We start from the raw sequence: 26720 nt of genomic DNA on the forward strand, positions 1-26720 counted from the left end.
AGGAAACAAAAATACTAAAACACAACAAAAGAAAAAACCAGTTCACAGATTCTAGGCTGGGAACCTTTAATAGGAGGCAGAACCAAGATGATGGAATAGGGGCAGCAACCCAATGAAACATTCTTAACATTCCCCTCCAAACAACTTTATAAATAAAATTTGGAATGAAAGGATCAACAAAAGGTCAGAGGGAGACATTTTTCCTACCTATGACACCTTAGGCAATGGTCTAGAAGGCACATTGCAGCACCCCCCACTAGTGCTCTCACACAATGAGATTTCACCATACATATTGGCTTTTCTTCAAAAATCCCAACAACTCAGGTCCTCAACCTATTCATTTCCTATCAACTATTCCTGTACCCTACCTCAGCCACAAATAATGTTGGTAATACTCTTGTTCTTGCCATCACCCACAAATGTGCCACCGTTATATATAAAATAAATAAATCTTCTTATCTGGCCAGAATTAATTCACTTTCTATCTTCCCTCTGCCTTCCTGTACCAAACTATATTCTTCATCCATACCATGACCTCCATCCCTCAACTTCTCAGTTCTCTTTTTATACTCGCTACTGTATTGCCTTTTACTATCTGGACCCTTTGATGGACCAATTCGGCTCCGCATTGTCTTTTTCTCTTGAGCACCCATCACTAATTGTGATCTCTGAAGCCTCAGCCTTGAGTCATTTCCATTATCCACTGCCTTCAGTCATATACACTTGCTGGTGAACAAAGGTAAAGAAAATCATGCAACTGCTCTGACCCGGTGTGCCTTAGTTGAACCCTCACTGCTGCTAGGTAATCCTTCTATATTTCTTATCAGCTCACTGTCCTACGATCCAGAGAAGTTCTTCCATGTCTTTTCATCCTCCTCAAACCTCCAATAGCCTCCTTATCTCTTCCTTCCTTCCTTCCTTCTTCCTTCCTTCCTTCTTCTTTTCTTCCTTCCTTCCTTCCTTCTTTTCTTTCTTCCTTCCTTTTTTCTTTCTCTTTCTTTCTTTCTTTCTCTCCTCTCTCTTTCTTTCTTTCTTCTTTCTTTCTTCTTTTCTTTCTTCTTCTCTTTCTTCCTTCCTTCCTTCCTTTCTTCCTTTCTTTCTTTCTTTCTTTCTTTCTTTCTTTCTTTCTTTCTTTCTTTCTTTCTTTCTTTCTTTCTTTCTTTCTTTCTTTCTTCTTTCTTTCTTTCTTTCTTTCTTTCTTTCTTTCTTTCTTTCTTTCTTTCTTTCTTTCTTTCTTTCTTTCTTTCTTTCTTTCTTTCTTTCTTTCTTTCTTTCTTTCTTTCTTTCTTTCTTTCTTTCTTTCTTTCTTTCTTTCTTTCTTCCTTTCTTTCTTTCTTCCTTTCTTTCTTCCTTTCTTTCTTTCTTCCTTTCTTCTTTCTTCCTTTCTTTCTTTCTTTCTTTCTTTCTTTCTTTCTTTCTTTCTTTCTTTCTTTCTTTCTTTCTTTCTTTCTTTCTTTCTTTCTTTCTTTCTTTCTTTCTTTCTTTCTTTCTTTCTTTCTTTCTTTCTTTCTTTCTTTCTTTCTTTCTTTCTTTCTTTCTTTCTTTCTTTCTTTCTTCCTTTCTTTCTTTCTTCCTTTCTTTCTTTCTTTCTTTCTTTCTTTCTTTCTTTCTTTCTTCCTTTTCTCTCTTTGAGAAGGCCATTCATAATAGGTACCTTCACTTTCTCTCCTCTCATTCTCTTCTTAACTATACAGTTTGGCTTCTCTACTCAGAAACTGCTCACTCCAATGTTACCAATGACCTTTTGTCAGCTCTTATTTATCTTTGTCTCTCTACAACCTTTAATAAATGCTGTTAATCACCCTCTTCTCCTTGATATTCTCTTCTCTATAGGTTTTTGAAACACTACTCTCTCTTGGTTCTTCTATCTCTCTGACCATTCTTTAAGTCTTCTTTTGATGGATTTTCATCCAAGTTATGTCCTTTCACCATAGGTGTTCCATGGGATTTTGTTTTGAGCCTTCTTCTCTTTTCTTTCTATACTCCACTTGGTAAATACATCGTCTTCCATAGATTTAATTATCATCTCTATGCTGATGATTCTCAAATTTTTCTATCCTGCCCTATCTAGCCTTTTATCTCCAAATGCCTTTCAGAAATTCCAGATTTTATGTCTAGTAAACAGCTTAAACTCATTTCCTAAATGGAACTCATTATCTTTTGCCCCAAATCCTTCTCATTGCTTTCTCTATTACTGCAAAGGGTGACACCATTTTTTCATCCCTGGGATCTCCCAAACTATGAATCATCCTAGACTTCTTGATATCTCTCATTCCCATGTCCAATCTGTTGCTGAAATTTATCCATTTCATCTCTGCAATATCTTTCAAGCAAATTCTCTTTTCTCCCCTGACAATGTCCCCATCATTCTGGTGCCAACCTTCATCACCTCATTCCTGGACTATCATAATACCCTGCTGGTGACTTAAATCTCTTGACACTGCAATCTATATTCCATTTAGCCTTCAAAGTTATTTTCCTAAAGTTCAGGTCCAGTTATTTCATGCTCCCCACCCCTGATAAACTCCAGTGACTCCCAATCACATCCAGGATAAAATTTAAAATTTCACTTAACACTCAAAAGCCTTAATAACTTAAGATTCCCTCTCTTTATTCCCTTTCAATCCAGTATTCTTACACTTTACTCCCCACCTTACAATGTCCTTTTTACTGTTCTACAATTTCCATCTCTCCTTTCCAGGCCTTTTCTCTGGTTGTCTTCCATTCCTGAAATTCTCTGCCTCCTCATCTCTGCCTACTCAACTTCTCTAGCTTTCTTAAAGTCCTCTTTGAAACCTCATCTTCTACAGGAAGCTTTTCCAATACTTCTTTTCTCTTTAAATAAAAAAAAAACCCTTACCTTCCATCTTAGAATCAATATTGTGTATTGGTTCCAAGGCAGAAAAGCAGTAAGGGCTAGGCAATGGGGGTTAAGTGACTCATTCAGGGTCATACAACTAGAAAGTGTCTGAGTTCAAATTTGAACCCAGGGCATCCCATCTCTAAGCCTGGCTCTCAATCCACTTAGCCACCTGGCTGCTCCTCCAATACTTCCTTCCCTCTTTTCATTATGCCCTGTCATATGTGTGTGTGTGTATAACTTGTCTGTACCTATTTGCTTGCATATTGTCTCTCTCCCTGCTTGCCCGCCCCTATTTAGATTGTGAGCTCCTTGAGGGCAGGAATTATCTTTTACCTCTTTTTGTTTGTATCCCTGATGTCTAGCACCATACCTGGCATATATAGTAGGTTCTTAATAAATGTTTATTGACTGACAACATTAAAAGAACTTTTAGTATAATCTAGGTCCTTTTTTGGTCAGCTCTGCAGACACCCTTTTATGTACAAATCTCTTGTCTAATTCTACAATCATAACCCACCTTGATTCTGATTAGATATCCATTCTTTTTGTCATAATCCCAAACAAGGCTCTCACCCAAGAATCCAGCCAGTCGTCCCCCTGCCATAGACAAAGTGAGTATTGTTTTCTTTGATTTTTGAAGAGGACCAATGTAGTCACTAAGAGGATGTCTTGACTTGCTCATGAGTTAGATTTAAGTTAGGCGGAGTTGTGCAGTCATCAATCTCACTCTCTCTTCCAGAGTCATTGAGGTTCATTGGCAGGACACTGTGGAGATGACTGGCGACAGTTTGGAATGCAGTGAATGACCTTGGCACCTTTGATGTTTGACTAAGCTCTAAGCATTCCACACCACCTACTTTACATACCTTCAAATTATTCTCATTTGTCCATTCTGCTAAGGAGAGTCTTTACAGGCTTGGGCTAGCCATCCCCTGAATTTGCTGATGGGTTTGAAGCCTGTCAGTTACCCTCAATCTGATGGTTCTACTAAGGTTTGGTCACTGTGCATACTATAACCTTCCTGGAGGTACGGGCAAGAGTTGGGTGGCAGGTGGACACCAAAAGCATCATTTATAACTGTTTTATGGGTGTATGTGGAAGGAGGTAGGAGGGAATATGTTCTATGTACCAGACACTCCCTTACAAATTAACTTTGGAACACAGCCCATTCAGAGAGAATTCCAGTACCTTAATCGTTCATTAACAATTGGCTCCATGCCAAGTACAAAATGCCAATTAGAGGAAGTCTCTAGGATTCTAGAGAGTCAACTGTGATTATGGCCAAAAGATTATGTGAAGTTTCAAATCATAAATACCCACATGCTACCAGCAAGTCAGTCATAGCTATCTAGTTGGCTGGGGTGGCCTGTGGTGATTTCCAAAGGAACAGAATTATTATCCAGAACCCAAATTTGCTCGTGTACCAGTGCCAGGTTTCGGGGGTATGCCCAGTTCTCACATTTTCCTTGGGTCTTCTTCCAATGTGAGTAGAAGACTACTAAAAATTTCCATCTTCTTAGCACATGTATAACTGATATCAAATTACTTGCTGTTTGGGGAAGCAGGGAGGAGAGGGAGAGAATTTGAATCAAAAAATGTCAAAAATGTTTCTATATGTAATTGGGGGAAATATAATAAAATATTACTGGGGGAGAAAGAGAAAACTAAAAAAAATTTTTTTCCATCCCAGCCATAGCTGCTCCACACAGACCATCATCTAATTCCCCGCCCAAAAGTGGGCTTTGAGATAGATCAATTTTGTCCTTATCTTGCTAATTTCCAAGCCTCCACAGTACTTCCTGGATATCTCCAGGCATCCCAACATCCCCTACTTTCCAAACTCCTTTTATTATTTTCATTGATTAGAAATCTCTCTCTCTCTCTCTCTCTCTCTCTCTCTCTCTCTCTCTCTCTCTCTCTCTCTCTCTCTCTCTCTCTCTCTCTCTTTCTTTCTCCCTCTCTCTTCCTCTCTCTCTCTCTCTCTCTCTCTCTCTCTCTCTCTCTCTCTCTCTCTCTCTCTCACATACACACACAGACACACTCACACACACACATGCACACACTCACACATACCTGTTGAAAAAAGTAATATTTAGGGGTTCAAAGCACATGTATTAACTTACTGGCACTTTAATGTTTCTGTAATCTCCTCCAAGTAGGTACTCCTTTGAACAATATATAGCACAACTTACCAATTTCTGTCCATGCTTTGTGAGTCCTATCCATGTCCTACCACAAATATGATACAGAGAGGGGAAAAGGGAAAGGTGTCAACTCAATATGCCAGAAAGTCTGCCTCTAGTTCTCTTACATTTATATGATTATCAAAGTAGCACAAAAGCTGCCTATCATTTCCCTCTTTGTGATTGACCCAGCACTAACTACATTGTACATGATATGTTTAACACTCTTCTTGTTTCTGTAGCACCAATGCTCAAACTCACCATCTTCATCCCAGTTTAGCCATCATTACCATTTCAATAAGATGGAAGATGGAAATATTGTATAGTATGAAACTGGCCCTTTGTCCCATTACTTCCCAAAATTTTCATTTCAAATGATGTGTTGAAAGTAATACATAGTTGGCCTCAGACACTTCCCAGCTGTGTGACCCTGTAAACCTTAAAATTTCTTAGACTTATAAATGTTGGAAATTTCACCATTGGGAAATTTCATACTTGAAAAATTTCCTATTGATAGTGGGTCTTGAACCCCATTGGCATGGGAGGTTCCTCCTCCTCCCTTCTTAAGATTACTTTAGGACAGAAACCTTTTGCTGAACAATGGAAAGGGCTTTGACCTATGCTTAAGCATAGAACAGGAAGTTCTTTGAGTCATGATTGATTTTAGAATTGATACAATAGAGATACTTGGAATGACAGAACCAGGTCTTAGAAAATACAATTTCCACCCCCACTCAGTCCTAACAGGATTTAGGAAGGGCTGCAGCAAAGGATCAAGATTTAATTATTTGAGAATATGACCTTCAACAGATATGTGCAAAGCCACAGACCTCTGGGTGGTCCTGGGTTAAGCTAGAGCCACCATTGGCACAGGGAAGACATGGACAGTGATTGGTAGATGTGAGAACTGAGGGGAGGGAACTTGGATGGTTTCCTTAAAGATAGAGGGGTCTGAGGACTGAGGGTGGTTGGAGAGGTTTTTGGTCTGAGAGGTGGTGCTTTGAGAGTTGGCTCTGAAGGAAGCTGAAGGTGGAGGCCCCTGAGACTGTTTCTCCATTTTGGTCACGTGAGTGATAGGGACTGTTCTCTTTTCTTTGCCTCAGCTATCTAAGGGCTTGGGCCTTTTGGCCCAGCCTAAACAGAAGGGGTATTTAAGCCCTATTCCCTTCTCTCCCCTTTCTCTCTCCCTCCCTCTCTCTATCTCTAATTCCTTTCTTCCTCCTGTTTGTAATTAAACTCTATAAAAGGTTGACTGCTGACTTGAGTTTTCATTTAGGAATTACATAGTTGAATTCCTTGGCGGCCTTAAATTAATATATATCAGTCTTTTAAAGTGATTTCCTTGTCACAACCCTGGGAAAGTCACTTGACTCCCATTGCCTAGCCCTTACCACTTTTCTGCCTTGGAGCCAATACTCCAAGACAGAAGGTAAGGTTTAAAAGAAATTTTTTTAAAGAAATTGACTCAGTGGATTGAGAGCCAGACCCAGAAACAGGAGGTCCTGGGCTCAAATCTGGCTTCAGACACTTCCTAGATGTGTGACCCTGGGCAAGTCACTTAACCCCTATTGCCTAGCCCTTACTGCTCTTCTGCCCTAGAACCAATACACAGTATTGAGTCTAAGATGGGAGGTAAGGTTTTTTAAAAAAAAATAATAAAATAATTTGTAGACTGATCTAATGACTAGTACCTAGAATAAATATGAAATCCCCCAGAAGGGAAATAATATTCTTGGCATTGAAACAATTTGGTTCAAAAAAGAGGAATGAGCCCTTTCTGGGGTAAAAAGAAAAGTTCTATCATTGGTATTCTTTATGTCTTATACATAGTAGGTGTTCAATAAATTATTTTTGAATGAATAAATCTTTCCAAATCTTTCTTTTATGTGACTGAATTTAAGCTTCCATCTGTTCACTTTATATGCCTGCTGTCATTAATTCTGCCTCTTTTTCAAGAAGAAAAACAAGAGATAAAGAACATAACATTGTCTTGCTAAGCAAACTCTGTGGATTAGCATGGTAATGTTTGTTCCTTTTCTCTTTTAAAAAAAGGTTTATTGATACCTTTTGTTTTTACATCATGATCACTTCTCGTAGGGCCTTCTCTTATGACAAATAAAAACAGTTAATTAAACCAACCAACACCTTGGCCATGACTGCTAATGGATGAACCATTCCATATCCAGAGTCTTTTACCTCTCCAGTGAAAGGAGAGAAGTTTTTTTTTTCATGTCCTTTCCACTCAAAGATCAGTTATTACAGTTCTGCAGTGTTCACATTCACTTTTCATTTATATTGCTATTTTACCATTCAATTGGTTCAGTCATGGGCTAGATTTGAACTCACAAAGATAAATCTTCCTGACTTCATGCACAGCATTCTATGTACTGCACCACTTAGCTGCCCTTATATTACTAAGTCAATAGTTTATTTAACTCTACTTTAATTTATACAATTTTCCCATGTTTCTCTAAATTATTTATTTCTTATTACACAATAATAGTCCATTATATTTATATGTAATTTATTTAAGCAACTCCTAGTTAATTAATACCCATTTCATTCCAATTCTTTTCCCTTCTAACAAAAAAGTATTGCTGAGAATATTTTGCAACAAATATTTTGTCTTTGACCTCCTTAAGGTTCATGTTGAGAAGTCTAATCTCTACCTTAAAAGATATTTATTAGGGTTCATGTGCTGGGACTCAACAGATACAGAGCCAAGTTACTTAACCCCCATTGCCTGGTCCCTACTGCTCTTCTGCCTTGGAACCAATAATAGTATTGATTCTAAGAAGGAAGGTAAACATCTTATTTAAAAAAAAAAAAGGTAATGAGAGTCTGCCCAAACCAGGATGGTAGTTATTGAGTAGAAAGAAGGAAACATATACAAGAGATGCAGCAAAAGTGGAAAGGACAGATTTGGCAACAGGTTGGATATGTGGGGTGATTGTGAGTGAGGAGCTGAGTATGATCCTTGGGTTGTGAGCTTGGGCAAATGGGAAGATGATGGTGCCCTCAACAGTAATAGTAAAATTGAGAAGAGGAAACTATTTAGAAGGGAAGATATAGACAGTTTAGTCACTTTTTCCATGTAATTCCCCCCCCTTTTTTTTTCCAGAATGGTCATACCAATTTGCACCTCTGTTGGGGTGCATATACCAGAAGAGCACAATAACTTTTAAATGGAATGGACTGTTTGGAAATCTGAATTTGAATCCCTGTTGTGCCACTTGGTATTTGGCCTGGTGCCCATCACGTGCCTCCTCTCCTATCTCATGCTCCTTATCAGCAGGATGTTGCTAATAGTATATACATTACTTGGGTGTTGACAGTACTAACCTGTTCATGTCCATAAAGTGGGCATTGCTGACTCTGTGAGGAAAATGTAAAAGATCCCTGAATAATTAAAGGGATTATTCTGGAAGTAACTTGATTCATTTACCTTTTCCTTTCAATTATGACAAATTGCCTTTCAAAAAAGTATTGTCACATAAAGGAAAAAAAAAAGAAAAATGAACTTGAGCCTAAATTCTGATTGTGAAAGAGGGTTAGATTATCCTAAGTACCCCCAAATAAGTTAGTTCATGTAGACTACGTCCTCAGATGTTACTGGTTGTATTTTGTTTTTTGTTTATTTGGTTGGTTTTTTGCCCTTTTCATCCAGGAACTTTTTCTAAGGCTATCTAATGCCTACAATGAGGGGGGCTGCTTGCATTTCCCTTATAGCATTTTACTTCCAGTAAAAATGAGAGAGAAATGCATTTTCTCCTGTCTTTCTGCTAAACTCACCTTGCTGCTTCAGAACTGGTTAGAGGGTATGGGCTTTCCCTAATCTCCATGACACAAAATGCTTATCAAAAGCCCAGGTTCATTCCAAAATGGTAGGTGTTCTGGGTTGTTTTTTTACTATCACCCACTGAAGTGGCAGCCATATTATATCTTCCAGGGTTATAAATTTGCTCAATTAGGGCTCTGAAAGAAGAGAACTTTTAGGGTAATTCTTGTCATCACAAATCTTTTGATGTTAATAAAAAAGTCCGACGAGAAGGACCTTATGTAATAACTAGCATAATAACTAGTATAAAGCACTTTAAAATTGACCGAGGCTTTATCTATCATTTAATCCTCACAACAACCCTGTGAGGTAGGTATTACTATTTTACTCACTGCACCCCACCTAGGACTTGTTCCTTGTTTTCAATATAAAGTGAATATCTTGGACTAACTTTTTTTTAAACCCTTAACTAAGCAAGGGTTCCTACACAGAAAAACAGGAAGGGCTAGGCAGTGAGGGTTAAGTGACTTTTACAGGGTCACCCAGGTAGGAAGTGTCTGAGGCCAGATCTGAACCCAGGAACTCCTTTCTCTATCCACTGAGCACCCAGCTTTCTCCTTGGACTCTTTTCTGAGGAATAATTGATAGTAGAATTAAGGGTGGATATATTTGACAGTAGGAGAGAAGGTATAGAACAAGGGAAGAATGAAAAAGTGAGGGGAAATTGAAAAGAGGAGGTCCTGTAGGAATCAGGAGGAAATAGTGTCAAGGACCAAATATAAAACTCTGTTTTGATCTGTTCATCCTTTCAGTGGCTCTCTGCCATTGCTGATATTAGCATCTAACATACTTAGATCCCTTTTCAAATAAAGGAATATAGTCTAGGTTCCTTTCAGGGGACTTTGGCTGATTCCTAAGTATACTGTTATTATCCTATAATATCTCAATTCACTAAATTTACTTCTGAGGAAAGCTCCATCTGTCTTCCTTTGAAATAACTAACAATCTGCTATTTCCCAGCCTTCGTTTTATCTTATTTGGCTTTCAAATGGTTGGTTTTTCATCGTATTAATCTTCTAATAGGAAGAGTGTTCCTGCCTCAGTGTCAGTGACTCCCCTTGTTACTACCCCACTCCCATTTTCTAATCTTCTTACAGATTAGAACAAATACTCTCCAAGGTCTCATCAGAGACTCTGTGATCCGGGAAATTAGGGAATTTTGTGCCCTTTTTATGTTCTATAATTGAGAATGATCTTCCTAGAGTTATATTTAATAGCCTTCCACTATATTGCCTAATTTACTCTCAAATCTTAGGAGTTCCAGCCAACCTTCTTGCACCCCACTCACCATTTGGAGTAATGAACACATAAAGGATTAAAGATTACTGATTATATAATAGGAAAGCCATCTATTTTTAAGATGGAAGAAAGGAAAATGTCCTAGTTAAATATTGCCTAAAAACGATTAATGAGAGCATAATGTTCACACTTTTAAATAGGTATGGGCTAGAAAAGTTCGTTTGAGACTTCCTCCTTTGAACTCCTTTAATGATATTAAGGGGGTGGAGTATGGAGAAAGGCACCCGAAGGTAGGGGGCATTTGCAATTTCTTAGAACATGCTGTTCTAAGGCTACTGAACTTAATAAGAATAGCAGGCCTTGGGAAACTGTGAACTCTAATAACCTAAATGGGAGAGCTAATTAGCAAACTCCTAACTTAAGAGATTTTGTAATGGCTACCTCAGAGAATCAGACAGGATCATGCAAATGTCCAACTGGAGGCAAAGAGAGGACCAGAGCAATTTTTGCCCAATCTCATATCTGCGCCTATAGTCCCACGGTAGTACAATGACTCTTTGTTTATTATGTCGAAACTCTTTTCCTTGGCAAAGACATTAGCACTAATATTTGGGGGCCAGGGAGAGCTGGGGGGGGGTAGATCTATGATTTCATTAATATAAAGATTTCACCAATCTCGAGAACTGTCTTAAGGAAACTTCGGCCACCATAGAGCCCAACCCATTCCATAACTGGCGGTTTGAGAGAATTGTTGACATAATGAAATAAAAGGGAATTACCCCGAATCACACAACTGGTCTGTATCAGAAGTGGAATGTGAATCTACAAATCATCATGACACTCAGACCAGTCTTCCGTCCACTAAATCCGACTGCCTCTCCTTTCCAGATTATTCTCTAGAAAGACGTCTCTAACTGGGTTGAGTAAGGTGGGAAAGAAGGGTTAGAATGGAGTGAGACGAGGTTGGATTTTCATGACACGAGAAGGTGTTTGCCCAGAGCAAAGTCACGTGTACTGCAACAGGTTTGGAGATCCCTGGGGCATTTCTATACTGTAGGAGCTGGGCAGCGCTGTAGTTCATTTAATTCCTCTGGCATTTATCAGATCTTTCCCCTAGCTACAAAAGTCATGTTTTTTTTTTCATTTCTAAGTGCTATAATTTTCTCATTCATCGGTATTTATTTTATATTTTAATAGCCATCCTAAACCAACTCGAAAAAAAGATCTTTTTTTTTTTAATTAACACTAGCAGTATGAAATTTTTTGAATGAAGGCTCTCTATCAGCTATAAGTAGTCTCCTTGTATCTTTTGTATTGGGATCTATAAATTAAACTTCTTGAGCATGAGTAGTCAGTCTCTTTTTCCATCAGATCCATAAGGCATAGGGATGACCACAGGCATCACTTCTACTCCAATATCTACGAGTTGAATCATATTTTTTCTCATCTAACTGTTGGTAGTACCAATAGGAAATACAATAGGTTGGTAACAATGAAATATTGAACAACTTATTATATTTCTATTAGTAAATAATAATAGCTAGCATTTAATAGTACTTTAAGATGTGAAAATTCCTTTTATATATTAACTCATCTGTTCTTCATAACCACCCTATGAGGGAAGTGTTATAATTATCTCCATTTTACAGATGAGGAAACCGAGGAACAGAAAGTTTATGTGACTTTGCCCAGCAAAATTGCCTCAGGCAGAACTCAAACTCAGGTCTTTCTGGCTCAAAGTTTGGCTCTCTAGCCTAAATTCACATTAAATGCTTAATACTGAATATATTTATATGTAATATTTAATACTTAATATTAATTTATATACTTAATAATGAAATAATGACTGTAAAAATGAAGACTAAAGAAATGTCTTTTCCTCCCCCCCCCAAAAAAAAATGGTCTAGAATTCACTAGATTTCTTTACCTAGGAATATCCAAAGAATTTGAACTTGTGACTTGGACTTGTGGTTGAGGACAAGAACACCTAGACTTAGAATTTCTGGCTCTAATGCCTCACCAATTAGAATGAAAACAATTTCCAACTCTAAACTCATATAAGCGAAAAAATACAACGTTTAATACCTTTATTGAATGGGTTTTATCCAGGTCATGAACTTACAAATTGCAAAAAGTAGTCAAATAGTAGAAATGGTATGTTGAATTGAACTTGATCTTTGGGAAAATATATTAGGAACTGTTTACATGTTAATAGGATCAAATTCCTCTCTCTAGCTCATCCACACCCACTTTTATCAAGCTCATATACAAGGAAAGCTTCTAGTCCTTCCTCATTTGCCTAGGTAGACAAAATGTCTACTCCAAGCAGAAACAGATAGTATTTTTGGCACTGTAATCAGTTTTCATTGATGACACATCTTCCGGTAGTTGTTGGACTCTATAGATATAGATGTTTCCATAGTACAAACAAAAATTCTACTTCAGTCTTCTAAGCATATAGACAACTAAGATTATGAGAGCAAAGTTTTGGATTTAAACCATTTCTTAGATATTGTCTTATCCAACTTTCACCTTCAGATGAGGCCCAGAGAGGGATTGACCCAGTTACCCGGGTAGTAAGTGGCAATAGCAGGGGGATACTGAAGTCTACTCAAACTGGCTTACAGAGCTGATTGTGAAATTTTCAAGCAGAGCATTTACACCTTAGATATCAGCAAATGCTACAAATCAAGGCTTGATTTATTGGGTTCCTCTCCACCGCATAGTTTAGGCTTAAAAAATGATGAAGAAAATGTTATAATGCAGATTAAGCTTTTAAATGGTGTGTGTATGTGTATGTGTGTGTTTTTAAAAGCTGGTGGTTAAACATATCAAGACATCCTTGCCCTGCTCTTTAAAAAAAAAGAAAAGAAAAATGAGCCAGTAGTGCAGACATTCTAAAATCAATAACTAAGCACATCACATGAACATTCTTAAACCTTGTATTCTCAGGAAAGTATTTTACAATAGTTTGCTTAATTGATGTCTTACAATTAAAATCATCTTTATCAACTACTTGTAGGGTCAATTTCTTCTTCACTTGTTCTGGTCATCCAAATTTCTTACAAAAGAAGCACAGCCAAAAAAGAAAATCTCTCATTCCTGATATTTTTAGATGTCAGTAGCAACACTGAGTTTCTTTAGGGCAAAAGGAAGTAACAGCTTCTCATAATGGTGTGAGTTTTTCATCACCTGCTGCAAAGGCTCTGTTAGTACGTCCTTCTTTGGAATCTAGCGTATCGCAGGGAATTCCATTTTCTATTGTCACCATTGTTTCACATTTGTCTTCAACATCAGTCATTTCTGTCGAAGCTTTGCTTTTCCTAAAAAGCACATGAAAAAGACTTAGATGAAATTCACATTAAGCTTGGCTGATTGCCAGGTGATGCACAAACACCTCTGAAATGGCGCCATTTTGGCACTAGGAGAACAGACCATTAATCAAATCTTAATTGAGTCACCTAACTCTAGACTGATGGCTGCTAGTTTATCTCTTTGCTATAGTGAGGAATTGATACTATACAAGAGATCAGTAAGGTTTTATTGTTCAGTTGTTTCAGCTATGTCTGACTCTTCCTGACCTCATTTGGGGTTTCTTGGAAATGATACTAGAGTGGTTTGCTAGTTCCTTCTTCAGTTCATTCTACAGATGAGGAACTGAGACAGATAGTGTGAAGAGACTTGTCCAGGGCCACACACTTAGTAAGTATCTAAAGCCACATTTGACCTCAGGAAGATGAGTTTTTCTGACTCAAAGCCATGAACTCTGTCCAATGCTCCACCTAGCTGCACTAATAGCAGTGGTGAGGGTGGTGGTGGTAGTAGTAGTACTACTACTACTACTAGTCATAGTACTAGTTGTAGTAGTAGTAGTAGTAGTAGTAGTAGTAGTAGTAGTAGTAGTAGTAGTAGTGGTAGTGGTAGTGGTGGTAGTGGTAGTGGTAGTAGTAGTAGTTATGATGGTGGTGGTTGTAGTTGCAAATTTCATGGGTCAGTCATTTCTTTGTACCTATGTTCACAAGATGAGAATTTATAATAATTTGAGGACAATCTTTTCTACCATCCTTCCATTTAATAAGGATATCTATAGAGTCCAAGCATTTTAAATACCATGACCTATATTGTTGAAGAATTACTTTTGTTTTTAGCTCTCAAATATTTGGGAGAATATTTGATAAAACTTCAAAGAAGTCTAATAGAATCAAGCCTAATTCTTATTTTCCAGCCCAGAAAAGGAAACTTCTTCCTTCCCACAGAATACAATGTAAGGGAAGCTGTTATAGTGTAGACAATTTGAATGATCTCCCTGATTCTACAACCAACTTGTGATTCTGTGAATGTTATTTCACTTTTTTGAGCCAATGGTCCCAAAATGAGTGAGTTAAACTCAGTGATCTCCAGGGTCCCTTTAAGTTGAACAGTCTCTTAATTTCAGTAGTACTCAAATCTCAAAATGTATCATAAATAAGCAGCAAAGAAAAAAAAATCATCAAAACAATCTGGTTTTGGCTAAGGAATAGGAGTAGATCAATGAAGTAAATTAGATCCGTAATATATAGGGGTAAATGACCTTAGCATCCTAGTGTTTGATAAACTCAAAGATTCCAGCTTTTGGAGTAAGAACTCACTCTTTAACAAAAACTGCTGTGAAAATTAGAAAACAATATGACAGACACTAGGTACAGACCAATATTCCACACCCTACACCAAGATAAGGCCAAATGGATATATGATTTAGATACAAAGTGTGATACCATAACTAAATTAAGGGAACACAGAATAGTTTACATGGCAGATCTTTGGAGAAGGGAAGAACTCATGATCAAACAAGAAATAGAATTATAAGATATAAAATGAAGAATTGTGATCATATTAAATTAAAAAGCTTTTATACAAACAAAACTAATCTAACCAAGATTAAAAGGGAAACAACAAACTGGGAAAATAATTTCTCAAATTTATAGAGAACTAAGTCAAATTTATAAGGATACAAGCCATTCTCCAAATGACAAATGATCATGAACAAGCATTTTTCAGATGTAGAAACCAAAATCATCAATAATCATAGGAAAAAGGTGTTCGGAATCATTCTTGATTAGAGGAATGTTGAGGTACCACCTCACACTTATCAAACTAACCAATATGACAGTAAAGGAAAATGGTAAATGTTGAAGAGAAGGTGGCAGCACTGGGACAATAATGAATTGTTGGTGAAATTGTGAACTGATCCAATTGATTCTGGAGGGCAATTTGGAAATATGCCCCTAAGGCTATAAAACTGTGCATGCCATTTGATCTGATAATATCATTCCTGAATCTGTGTCCCAAATAGATAATGAAAAAAGGAGAAAGGACCTATTTGTACAAAAATATTTATAATGGCTCTTTTTGTAGTGGTGAAGAATTGGAAATTGAGGGGATGCCCATCAGTTGGGGAATGATTGAAAAAATTGTGGTACATATTGATGATGAAATATTACTGTGTTATAAAAATGATAAGCAAGAAGATTTCAGAAAGTTGGAAAAATCTGCAGGAACTAACGCAGAACAAAATAAGCAGAACTGGGAGGACATTGTACACAGTAACAGCAATATTGTACAATGATTATCGATGAAAACTTGGCTACTCTCAGCAGTGCAATTATCTGAGACAATCCTGACAGACTTATGACAGGGAATGCCATCCACCTCCAGAGAAAGAACTGTTAGAGTTGTCTTTCACATCAGTATATATATGGTTTTATTTTGGGACTTTGGTTATGTATGAGTTTGCTCTTACAACAATGACCAATATGGAAGTGTGCTTTGCATGACAATAAAAATAAAAAAATTTTTAAAAGAATTCTTAATTTCACTTAATAAACAGAGTCAATTTAATGGATAAATGGGGGCAATTTGATGCAGCCAAGCACCATTTTTATAAGTATATATAGTTGGCGTCCACCATTTTGTATAGTTCACTGAAAACCAAAATCTTCTCTTTCCCACCTCCAACCCCCAAAATTCTTGTCTGTGTTAATTGTGCCCAATGAATTAATTTAAAAACTTAATTGTAGAGACAGATAGAATATCAGTATTTGTGAAAGTGCAATTAAATCCTCAAATGCACATAGCCTCAAATGCAGATAGCATTTATACAGCATTTATAACTAAGAGCTTTATACAGCAAAGCAGGTGACAAAGACTATCTTAGTTGACCCCCAAAAAAACCCAGGGTAGGAGGTACTATTATTATGTCATTCAAAAATGAGCAAACCAAGGGAAAGTAAGGGACTTGGGATCGCACAGCTAAAGGATCTGATGAAGGATGTGAATTTGAGTTTTCTTCCCTCTAGGTCTCTTCTTTTATAACCTGAACTACCTAGTTGACTCCATGTATATAACCAGGGGATTCTTAACCTTTACAGATTAATCAAATTATAATTATTAATATAGGTGGGAAATTTGTAAGTATGGCCTGACTGGTGATATCCAAAATGAACACTGAATTAGAAACAATCCTTTATTCACTTAACCAAATTTTACTAAGCATATCTTCTAGGCGTGTCTATATCTAATAGGTATGCTAGAGAAGGTGTTTACAACACAGTGTCTCTTGTCCCTCTCATCAGGGAGCATAGCTTTAGTAAGGGTGAAACAGACATTTGGCATGGTGTTTGCTGTTGTTGTTCAGTCGTTTTAGTCATGTCCAACTCTACCTGACCCCATTTGAGGTTTTCTTGGCAAAGATGCTGGAGTGTTTTGCCATTTCTATCTCTGGCTCATTTTACAGAGGAGGAAACTGAGGCAAACAGGGTTAAGTGACTTGCTCAGGGTCACACAGTTAGTAAGTGTCTGAGGCCAGATTTGAAATAAAGAAGATGAATCTTCCTGACTCCAGGCCCAGCACTCTGTTTATTCTACCTGCCCCCTGAGGTGGTAACATGTATAAAAATTCAGGTACTAGGAAGTATTTATATGAGCGTGGTCACAAATAATAGAATAATTCTTTCTGACTTTCTTGAATAGGCTTTCTGGGAAAGCTTCATGTTAAGCAGATAGTAGGGGCTCAATAAATATTTGTTAATTAAATGATTACATATGATCCCAGAATTGAACTTTGGAGGAAATGTGCCCTTAGTTTAGAGTGAGGAAAGTTATCCCAGGCATGGCAGAAAGATACGGCTATTGTATCCATTTCCCCAATAAGGAGAACATGTAAAATAACAACAACAACAACAGTAGCTAGAATGTATACAGAGCTTTAAGGCTTTCAAAGTGGTTACACATATTATTTCATTTTATCCTCACAACAACCCTTGGGTGCTACTAACATATCCATTTTATGAAGGAGCAAATAGGCAGATAGCAGTTAAGTGATTTGCCCAAGGTCACACCGCTATCATCTGAGGCCAAATTTGAGCACGTCTTCTTGATTCCAGGCCCAGCCCCCATCCACTGTACTGAATGGTTCAAATTGAAGTGAATTCAAATATAGTCAAGGTCCGTAAGAAGCCAAAAGGAGTCATATTCTAGGACTATCACCCCCATTATTTGCAATGGCGTATTCATGAGAGGAAACTATATTCCATTTTGTTATTTTTAATTTCACAGACTTTCTTTGCCCATTCTACTCATACTTAAGTTTATAGCTGTTAGATGACATAGACTTAAAAAGACCTATAGTATGTAGTGATGATAAATTTAATAGAAAAAAGACAAACTTACACTTATTTTACTGAAATGATTCAATTGTGGACTTTCAGCATAAGGTTCTCTCCTAGCCATGATAACTAAGTTTTAAAGCAGTTAAACCTTATCCTAAGGATCTGTGGGTGAAATCTATCTCCTAGAGGTGCCTTATTTCTTCATTATTCAATTAAATTCAGCATCAAATAATTATTAAGCACCTCCTATTTGCAAGGCAATCTGTAGAGATTAAAAGACACAAATAAAATTGTTCTTGCTTTACTGAGCTTGGAGATGCAATATAGACACAAATTTCTAAGACATGAAAAATGAGGGGGAAAAGAGAATTAACAACTGGTGGGGGAGGGTCAAAGAAGATTTTGATTTTGAAGTGGTGCTAAGGAATATGAGGATATCGAGAGAAGGAGATTGAGCCCCCGATTATCAAGCATGGCTGTAAATACTTGGAGGTAGGAGACGGCATGTCAATATCTGGGGGAAGGGAGTAGTGATGATGCTATTGTTCACTATAATAGTAGTAGTAGTGGTGGTGGTGGTAGTAGTAAAAGTAGTAGCAGTAGTATAGTAGTGTTGGTGGTGGAGATGGTGGTGGTAGTCTTAGTAGAAGGAGTGTAGAAGCAGTATATAGTAGTAGTAGTAGTAGTAGTAGTAGTAGTAGTAGTAGTAGTAGTAGTAGTAGTAGTAGTGGTGGTGGTGGTGGTGGTGGTGGTGATGGTAGTAGTGGTGATGCTAGTGACGGTAGTAGTAGTAGTAGCAGTAAGAGAGGTAGTAGTAGTACAATAGAGAACCTAGCTTGTGAAAGGTAGTCATGTAAAACCAGTCTAGAAAGGGAAGTGGAAGCCCGATTATACAAAGCCTTAGGTTTCTGTTTATGCCTAATGGTAGAGCAAGGAGGAGTGACTGGAAGAGTCCAAGGGGCTAGGGATGGAATGCCATGTTCAGACTTGCTTTAGTCAGTCAGTTAATAAGCATTTGTTTTGTTTCCTCTGTGCCAGCTTTATGCTCTCTAGGAGTTCCCAGTCTACTGAGGGAGACAGCACGAGAACACCTCCCTACAAAAAGAATGCACACAAGCTAAATGGCTATACTACATTACCACTACCATAGAGGGAAGGAACTAAGGAGGATCAGGAAAGACTTTCTGTAGAAGGTGGGATTTGAGCTGAACTTGAAGGAAACCAGGAGAAGGGAGAACATTCCAGGCAGGAAGCTCAGCCAACCAGTGAAAATGCCTGCAATTTGGAAATGGAGCTTCTTCTGCATGGAACAGCAGAGCCCAGAACCTCTTGGTCACAGGGTAGGCTTGGAGGTGAGAGGGGGAGCAGTAGGTGTGAACGGGAGTATACAACCAAATGGGGCAAGTCCTCAAAGAAAAAGAAGTACCAGATCATCTTATTGGTCTCCTGAGATGCCTGCATGTGGGCCCCAAAGCAGCAGTAGAACCAAACATAAAACAACTGCTTGGTTTAATATTGGGAAAGGAGTACAAGAAGGGTGCACATGTTGTCACCTCGTCTATTTAACTTATGTGCGTGAAAAATGCCAGACTAGATGAATCAAAAGCTGGTATTAAGGATCCTTGGAGAAATATCAGCAATTTCAGGGATGCAGACAATACCACGATGATGGCAGAAAGTGAGGCTGAATTACAAAACGTCTTGATGACGGTGAAAGAAGAGAGCGGAAAAGCTGACTTAGAGTACAGTGTTTAAAAACAAAGATCTTAGCAATTGGTTCCGTCACTTCTTGGCAAATAGAAGGAAGAAAAATGGAAGCAATTCTATATTCTTGAGCTCCGAGAGCATTGGAGACAGCTACTGCAGCCATGAAATTAAAAGTCACTTGTTTCTTTAAAAACAGCTATAGCAAATCTGGACAGTATAATAAAAAGCTGAGACAGCATTTGGCTGACAAAGGTCCATACAGTCAAAACTATGGCTCTTGCAGCAGCAACATATGGCTGTGAGAGTTGGACCATAAGGAAAACTGAGCACTGCAGAATCCACGCTTTTGAAATGTGCTGTTGGAGAAGACTTTTGAGAGTCCCTTTGACAGGAAGGAGATCAAATTAGTCAATACTTAATTCAGACTATTCACTGGAGGTCAAATACTGAAGCTTGAATACTTAAGAAGATAAAAATCAATGGAAAAGAAGACCCCATTGTTGGGAAAGATGAAAGACAAAAGGAGAAGGGGATGACAGAGGATGAGAGGAATAGTTAGCGTCCTGGAAGCAGGAGATAATGGTAGATGGAAGAGCCTAGGAGGAAGCCCATGGGGTCACAAAGAGTCACCCATGAAGGACCAACTGAAGAGCAAAAGACTTGAATAAAGTGTAAGGAGACTGGAAAGGTAGGAGGGGGCCTGGTTGAATGTCCCAGACTTTGGATGTCCTGGAGACAATTTTCTTTTAGATCCTGGAGGTGATAGGGAGCCCCTGGAATGTATTGAAAGAGAATGACGTGATTAGACCTGCACTTTAGGAAGATTAATTTGACAGCCAAGTGGAAGATGAACTGAGTTGAAAAGACACCTGAGGCCAAGAGACCACCTAGCAGCCAAGGGCAATAATCTGGGTGTGAGGTGACAAGAGCCTGCATCAGTGAGCTGGCCTTATCAGAGGAAAGAAAGCAGAGTACAGGAGAAATGTTAGAAAGGTAAAATTGCCTGGAGTTGGCAACAGATCAAATAGGAGTGTAGGAGAGAATAAGAAGTCAAAGACAGCTTTAGGACACTTATTTGAGAGGTCTTAAGGAGGATGGATTATAGAGAAGACAAAACTGGAAACAGGAAGACCAAATATTAAATTACTATAATTGTTGGTGTAATAATTGATGCTGACCTATCTATGTGAGTGGAGAGGAGGAAACTTAAAGATGCTGAGGAAATGGAGCAAAAAAGCATTGTTGTTGTTCAGTTTGTGCTTGACTCTTTGGACCCCCATCCAGGTTTTCCCAGCAAAGATACTGGAGTGACTTGCCATTCCCTTCTCTGGCTCATTTTACAGATGAGGAACAGTTAAGTGACTTGCCCAGGATCATACAGCTAGTAAGTGTCTGAGGCCAGATTTGAACTCAGAAAGATGAATCTTCCTTACTCTAAGCCTAGTACTCTATCCATTGCACCACCAAGTGGCAATAAGAATTGGCAAGTAAATAGAAGTGGGAAATATGGGAAAGAAAAGAGTCAGAGATGATGCCAGTGATGATATAGATAACTAAGGATAATGGTACCCTCCACAGAAATGGGAAAGTTTAGAGGAAATTATCAGATCATCTTATGATTGTGATTTAAGTGTCCAATAGCTGACATATATATGTAAAAGTGCTTTAAAGACTTAAAGCACTGTTTTTGTTGTCTCATTTGATTCTCGTGGCAACCTTTTGAGGTAAATGAGATCTTATTTTACAGGCAAGGAAAGGTTGTGCACCTAGTAAATAATAGAGCTAATATTCAAAAATAGGTTACACAGCTGTAGATTTATGACTTGACAGAATCTTAAAGGTCATCTAGTCCAACTCTCCAGTTTTACATTTAAGGAAACAGACTCATAGAGACAGTGACTTGCCCAAGGTCAGAAAGAGAATTATTGATAAAAGAACGATTTCAATCCATGCTCTTTGACTCCAATCAATTTTTTTCCCACTATACTACATTTAGAATCACATCTTTTGACACCAAATCTAGGACTTTCCTGTAAAGTGCTCTGGATTTGGAATTAAATTGGATCCCAGCTGTGTCATTTATTATCTGTGTAACATTGGGCAAGTCACTTTACCTTTTATATATCGCCTTCATAGTTATAGGTATGAAGAGATTAGCTTCAGAGGTCTAAGTGTATAATCCAATATGTATGAAATTCGAAAAGTTGTTATGTATCCAAGGGCTAAGAATCAGATTCCTCTCTTCATATTTTTCTTATCCTGCCCCTCTCAGAAAAAAGGGAGGGACTCTGAAGGAAATGGAAAATGATGAGGTATAAGATGAGAGAGTAGCAATAAATTGCTCATCTTTAGATAAAAGTAATCTCATCACACACAAAAAGATACTAAGGGAAATTACTGAAACGATTGATCCAACTGAAGCAGTGTCAGCAATAATTATACACACATTGTAATTTTCTCTTTTGACCTTTAGATACAAAGTTCAAAGTCTAAGAAACTGCTGTGTACCACAAAATGCCTCGAACTTATGGTCATTCGAAATGATAAGAGCTCAAAGGTTATCCAACAATCAGACAGTCCTCTGCCATATCTCATAGCCCATACTATCATAAACTGACTCCAGCACTTGGTATGCATTATTCTTAATAAAGAATAATAAAACTTAATCTCTGAATTGTTTTCAAAAAAGCATTTTTTTTCTTTCTAAAAATAAAATTGAGTGTTAATGAGTTCCTCTCTTCTAGAGTGGTGTGCAAATTGCTAGGGACAAGAATTTTTATGTGGCTTCATTTTGTGTCATCAATAGCCATGGTTATATGTGTGGACTTTCTACTGACACCAGGCTGACTTAGAAGGCTTGACCTGGACCACAGGAAAAAAGATTGAGCTGGTTTTTCTACCATCAGTTGTCTATCAGTTAAATGCTGGATTTTGAGTCGTGCCCATGTTTCATGGCTCTCTTTTTTGTGTTTTTAATTCTGTAGTTTTTAAGAATGGATTTTACTTCAGGAAAATGTGCCAAAGTTGCACCTTTTCAAGAGTACACTTCAGTGACTGTTAGATGTATTGCAGTGGCTAATCGTGTGGAGAAGTCAAAACTCTCAAGGGTCATGAAAGCCCACAATGAAACAGTAGCAGCAGCATGAACTGAAAAACTCTTGCTGCAAAATAGCTTAATTAAATCTCAGAAAACAAGTGAAGACCTTTAGAGTGATCTGAGAGTTGGAGGGGTTGTCACTGATTCTTCTAAAGTGGAAAACTCAGAGACAAGACCCAGGCAGCAATTGCTTGCCATTACTATGTAGAAAAAATTGGCGAGACAGGATGAAGACTAGGATACTGACAACTAGGAAACTAAAGACTAAACAAAGTGATTTTTACAAGTAAATTTAGTCTTTCATTCAAAGTTATGCCAGAATATTGTCACAAAAAGTCTAGGTGGGCTTGTAAGATCTGAATGCCTTCATCAAACTATAAAACAAATTCACACCAAGAAATTGATGGGGAAGGATTTTTTTAATGATCTTGTCTCCATTGAAGAAATGGTGAATTCAGAATATATTGATATTTAATATAAATATATTAGATAGAGATAGATAAACTGATAGAACAGAGGTTTAATAATTGCCTATAATGGGGGCAGCAAGGTGGCTCAGTGGATAGAGTACCAAGCCTAGAGACAGGAGGTCCTGGGTTCAAATGTGACTTCAGACACTTCCTAGCTGGGTGTCCCTGGGCAAATCACTTAATCCCCTCTGCCTATGCCTTACTGCCCTCCCACTTTGGAACCAATACAGAATACTGGTTCTAAGACAGAAGGCAAGAGAAAAAAAAAAGAAAAAGAGAATTGCCCATTACTCGAGGATTTGTGGTTCAAAGGAATAAACATTCCCACTCAGTTCTGAGAACTGTTTGAGATTATTGTGAATTTTGCACTAGAAGGTGGACCTGAGTCCTGGCTGGGAGTTCTTAAAGGGCCATACATAGTTTGTGGCAGAGTAGCCTGAAAAGGACAACCAGAGGCTTTAAAACTGGAGACTCCCAGTCCCACCTGGGACTTAATGAACTGAGGTAGAGAGAATCAGATACACAGAGGCAACAGGCAAAAAGAGAAACTGAGAGAGCAGAGCTGTGTTAGAGAAAGAGGAGCTAGAGATGGGACATTGGTTGGCAAGCAACTTGGAACAGAAGACTCAGAATGAAGATTAAAACCCACTGAAAGAAAAAGAGAAGTTTCCCAATGAAAGAAGGATTTTTGCTCAACTTCTCCCAATGCCTATTGGGTAACAGACATTGTAGACTCTGCTTCTTGCTTCTTTTTTATTTAAACATTTGCTGAATCCTTAACTTTGCCTCAAATATAAAGATACTGGGGGGGGGGGAGTTCAAGACAAAGACAATTTTAATTGGAGCTAAGAGCAAAACCTCTGTCTGAATAAATGTTTCTAATTGAGTGCTCCTGTGTATTATGATCACATTAGTAACTTTTCATCTGATATAAGGTCCATAAAATAGAGGGTTTGTGTGAACCTGAGGATTTCTCGTAGAGAGAAAAACAGGCATATTTTTATGGAGTATAGTTAATTAAATCACTGGAGAGAAAAATTGCCAAAGAGAAAAGATCTACTGCTGAGGAAGAAGTGCCATGGTGACGAGAGGAAAGAGCACCCCCTAAACCATACCTTTTGGAAGGAGATAGAAGGCCCTGAGGAAAAGCCAGTCCTTCTGCCCCTAACTATCAGGCTGGAGAGCGGAGGGTGCAGAACGCTACCCTTCACAATGATACCCACTGCAAAGCAAAATTCTTTTGGAATTCCCAGATGGGGATAGAATAGTACAACATAGCCTTGTAGCGTGACATGTGGTGATCCCACCCCCACCAGAGACTGCTGAATAGCCCAGAGTCTCTGACCTGCTCTGTTTCTAAACTGGGCCAGTTCTCTCCTTAGACAGTTGCGTGGCCTCCAAGGGGCTCACTTTATTTGTGACAGACTTAAATTAGGCACCGGATCTGCTTTAGTCTCACTGCATAGCTCACTTCTCCAAGCTGAAATGGTCCACCAACCTCAGCCTTCTGGGAAATGGAATTATAGACATTTGCCACCAAGCCTAGAATGTTAATTCCCCCCAGAGTAATGGAGATAAAGATGCTCCCAAAACCTAGGAATTGACATGATTGAAAACTTAGAGGCTGCAATCAAAGCCAGATTTGGAAAAGAAGACTGTCAATGGCATGCATAATATTCAGTGTTCTAAAAGTATGGTTTCATTTTGAAAAATATATGTCAAAATGTTGTGAACTAGAACATGCTGTATCTATTATAGAACCCCTCTCTTCTTTTAAGACTTGGCTCAAGAATTACCTCCTGCATAAAGCCTTTTCTGATCCCCCAATTATTAGTAGCCTCCCACAAACTACCTTGTATTTAGCTGCTTTGTAGTTATTCTCTTTAAACACACACCATACACACTTCTAGAAGTCCTTATCATCTTCTTTATTCGAATGCAAGCTCTTGTGAATAGATATCGTTTCTTTCTTTGTATTATGGAAACTTAAAATCTCCTTTTTTATTATGTCTAAAATATTCAGAAATAATATTTTCTTCCAGAGTTCTTTCCAAAACCTTTAGGAGAGCCCCTTAGAAGATTGAGTCAGGATAAGAGGCAAGACAAAAATTGCTCTTTCATTAGGTTACTAGATAGAGTGGTAACCAGAAATTGAGCAAAGAGTACCTCTTGTGCAGACAAGATCATTGCCTTCCCTAGTCCTGGAGAGATAAGGTTATTATTGATCAGAGATAAGGTTATGCCATTTAAAGGCAATATCCTCCAGAATGATTAGGCTAGATTGATTCCACTTGATGAGAAGCACTGATAAGGATCTCTGGAAGGAACACTACTGATTTCTCCAGAAGAATAGTCCAAGAGGAATGGGACCGTAATTTTGGTAACTCAACAAATTCCAAAATATCTATTTAAGATATCTTTTCCTTGCTTGTTCAAGATTTGGTTAAATATTACTTGAAATCTTGAGGCAGAGTTATTTATGTCAGAGGATATGGAGGACTATGTCATCTCTAAATGTATTCACTGGCCATGGAAACATACCCAGAGAATACGTCTAAGGGTTGAAATTTGGAAGAATCCAAATGACAGGACTGGTTAATTCAGAAAAAAAAATGCCTCTTTTTCAGAATCATTTGGATTGGTTTTCTTGATGACCCCAAACTAACCAAAGAGTAGGTCACTTCTTCCATGCAGTCTGATCGTTTACCATCTACCTATATTTTGTGAATACATTGTCATTGTAAAGGCATGGTATTTTCATTTGGGGGCTGAATATTTTAATATGAAAATGGGAAAAAGGAGGGTCTAGGGGAGATCACAGAAAAGGATGAAAGCATTGGAAAATAAGATGAAAGGAAATGGGAAAATATAGAATTACATTTGGAGAAGAAAGGAATACAGGAATGTAGGAAAGACCTACATCTTCCTATGAGAGATTAGGTGAAGTATAAGGAAGAAGTTGGTATTTTTTTCCACTAAACTTTTATCCAATTTAGATAGGTCAGGAGTCATCTAACAACATGAGTTACAGAAAAATCCTCTCCAGTCCGATGACTCCTTGGTTATATACTTTCTCAGTCTTTTTTCAATGTTATCTGGTAGGCTAAATTAGACTATTTAACTTCTATTTATCTTTCGGTTTTTTATATTGGTATCTTTCACTTGAGGCAGTTAGGTGGCTCAATGGACAGATTACTGGGCCTGGAGTCAAAAAGATTCATCTTCCTTAATTCAAATTTGGCCTCAGACTTTATTAACTATGTCACCGTGGGGAAGACACTTACCCCGTTTGCCTCAGTTTATTCACTTGTCAAATGAACTAGAGAAAGAAATGGCAGACTCTAGCGTCTTTGCCAAGAAAGTCGCAAATGGGGTCATGAAGAGTCAGACAGGCTTCAGAAACAACTGAACAACAACCTTTTTGCATTTAATCTTTTCTTTAGTTTCCCATTGCCTCTTAGAGGAGAGAGATTAAAAGTGATGGACAGATTCTCCTTGGAGAAACAAAAAAGAATTTTTTATTCCATTTTTATCATGGATCGAAAGGCAATAAGAAACAGGAACAAAAGGCCCATTGGATGAGAAGTATAAAGGGGGTGTGATTTGGACAGTTAGAGGGAGTGTAAAAGGATCATAGATATATCAAAAGAACATATATTTGAGAAAAGAATATTCCT

The 26720-nt window shown here is 38.0% G+C and overlaps 1 protein-coding gene across 1 annotated transcript in view; it reads right to left on the bottom strand.

Annotated features, from left to right (window-relative positions):
- Window positions 1–12181: 12181 nt before the first annotated feature.
- Window positions 12182–26720, bottom strand: part of CLTRN (collectrin, amino acid transport regulator) — a 93593-nt gene continuing 79054 nt past the window's right edge. Inside the window, exon 6 of the mRNA XM_007500872.3 lies at window positions 12182–13446. Within this exon, the coding sequence (XP_007500934.1) occupies window positions 13290–13446 (157 nt within the window). The 3' untranslated portion in view covers window positions 12182–13289. The remainder of the gene's footprint in view (window positions 13447–26720) is intronic.

Source organism: Monodelphis domestica, chromosome 8 (assembly GCF_027887165.1).
Source record: "Monodelphis domestica isolate mMonDom1 chromosome 8, mMonDom1.pri, whole genome shotgun sequence".
Taxonomy (NCBI): Eukaryota; Metazoa; Chordata; class Mammalia; order Didelphimorphia; family Didelphidae; genus Monodelphis; species Monodelphis domestica.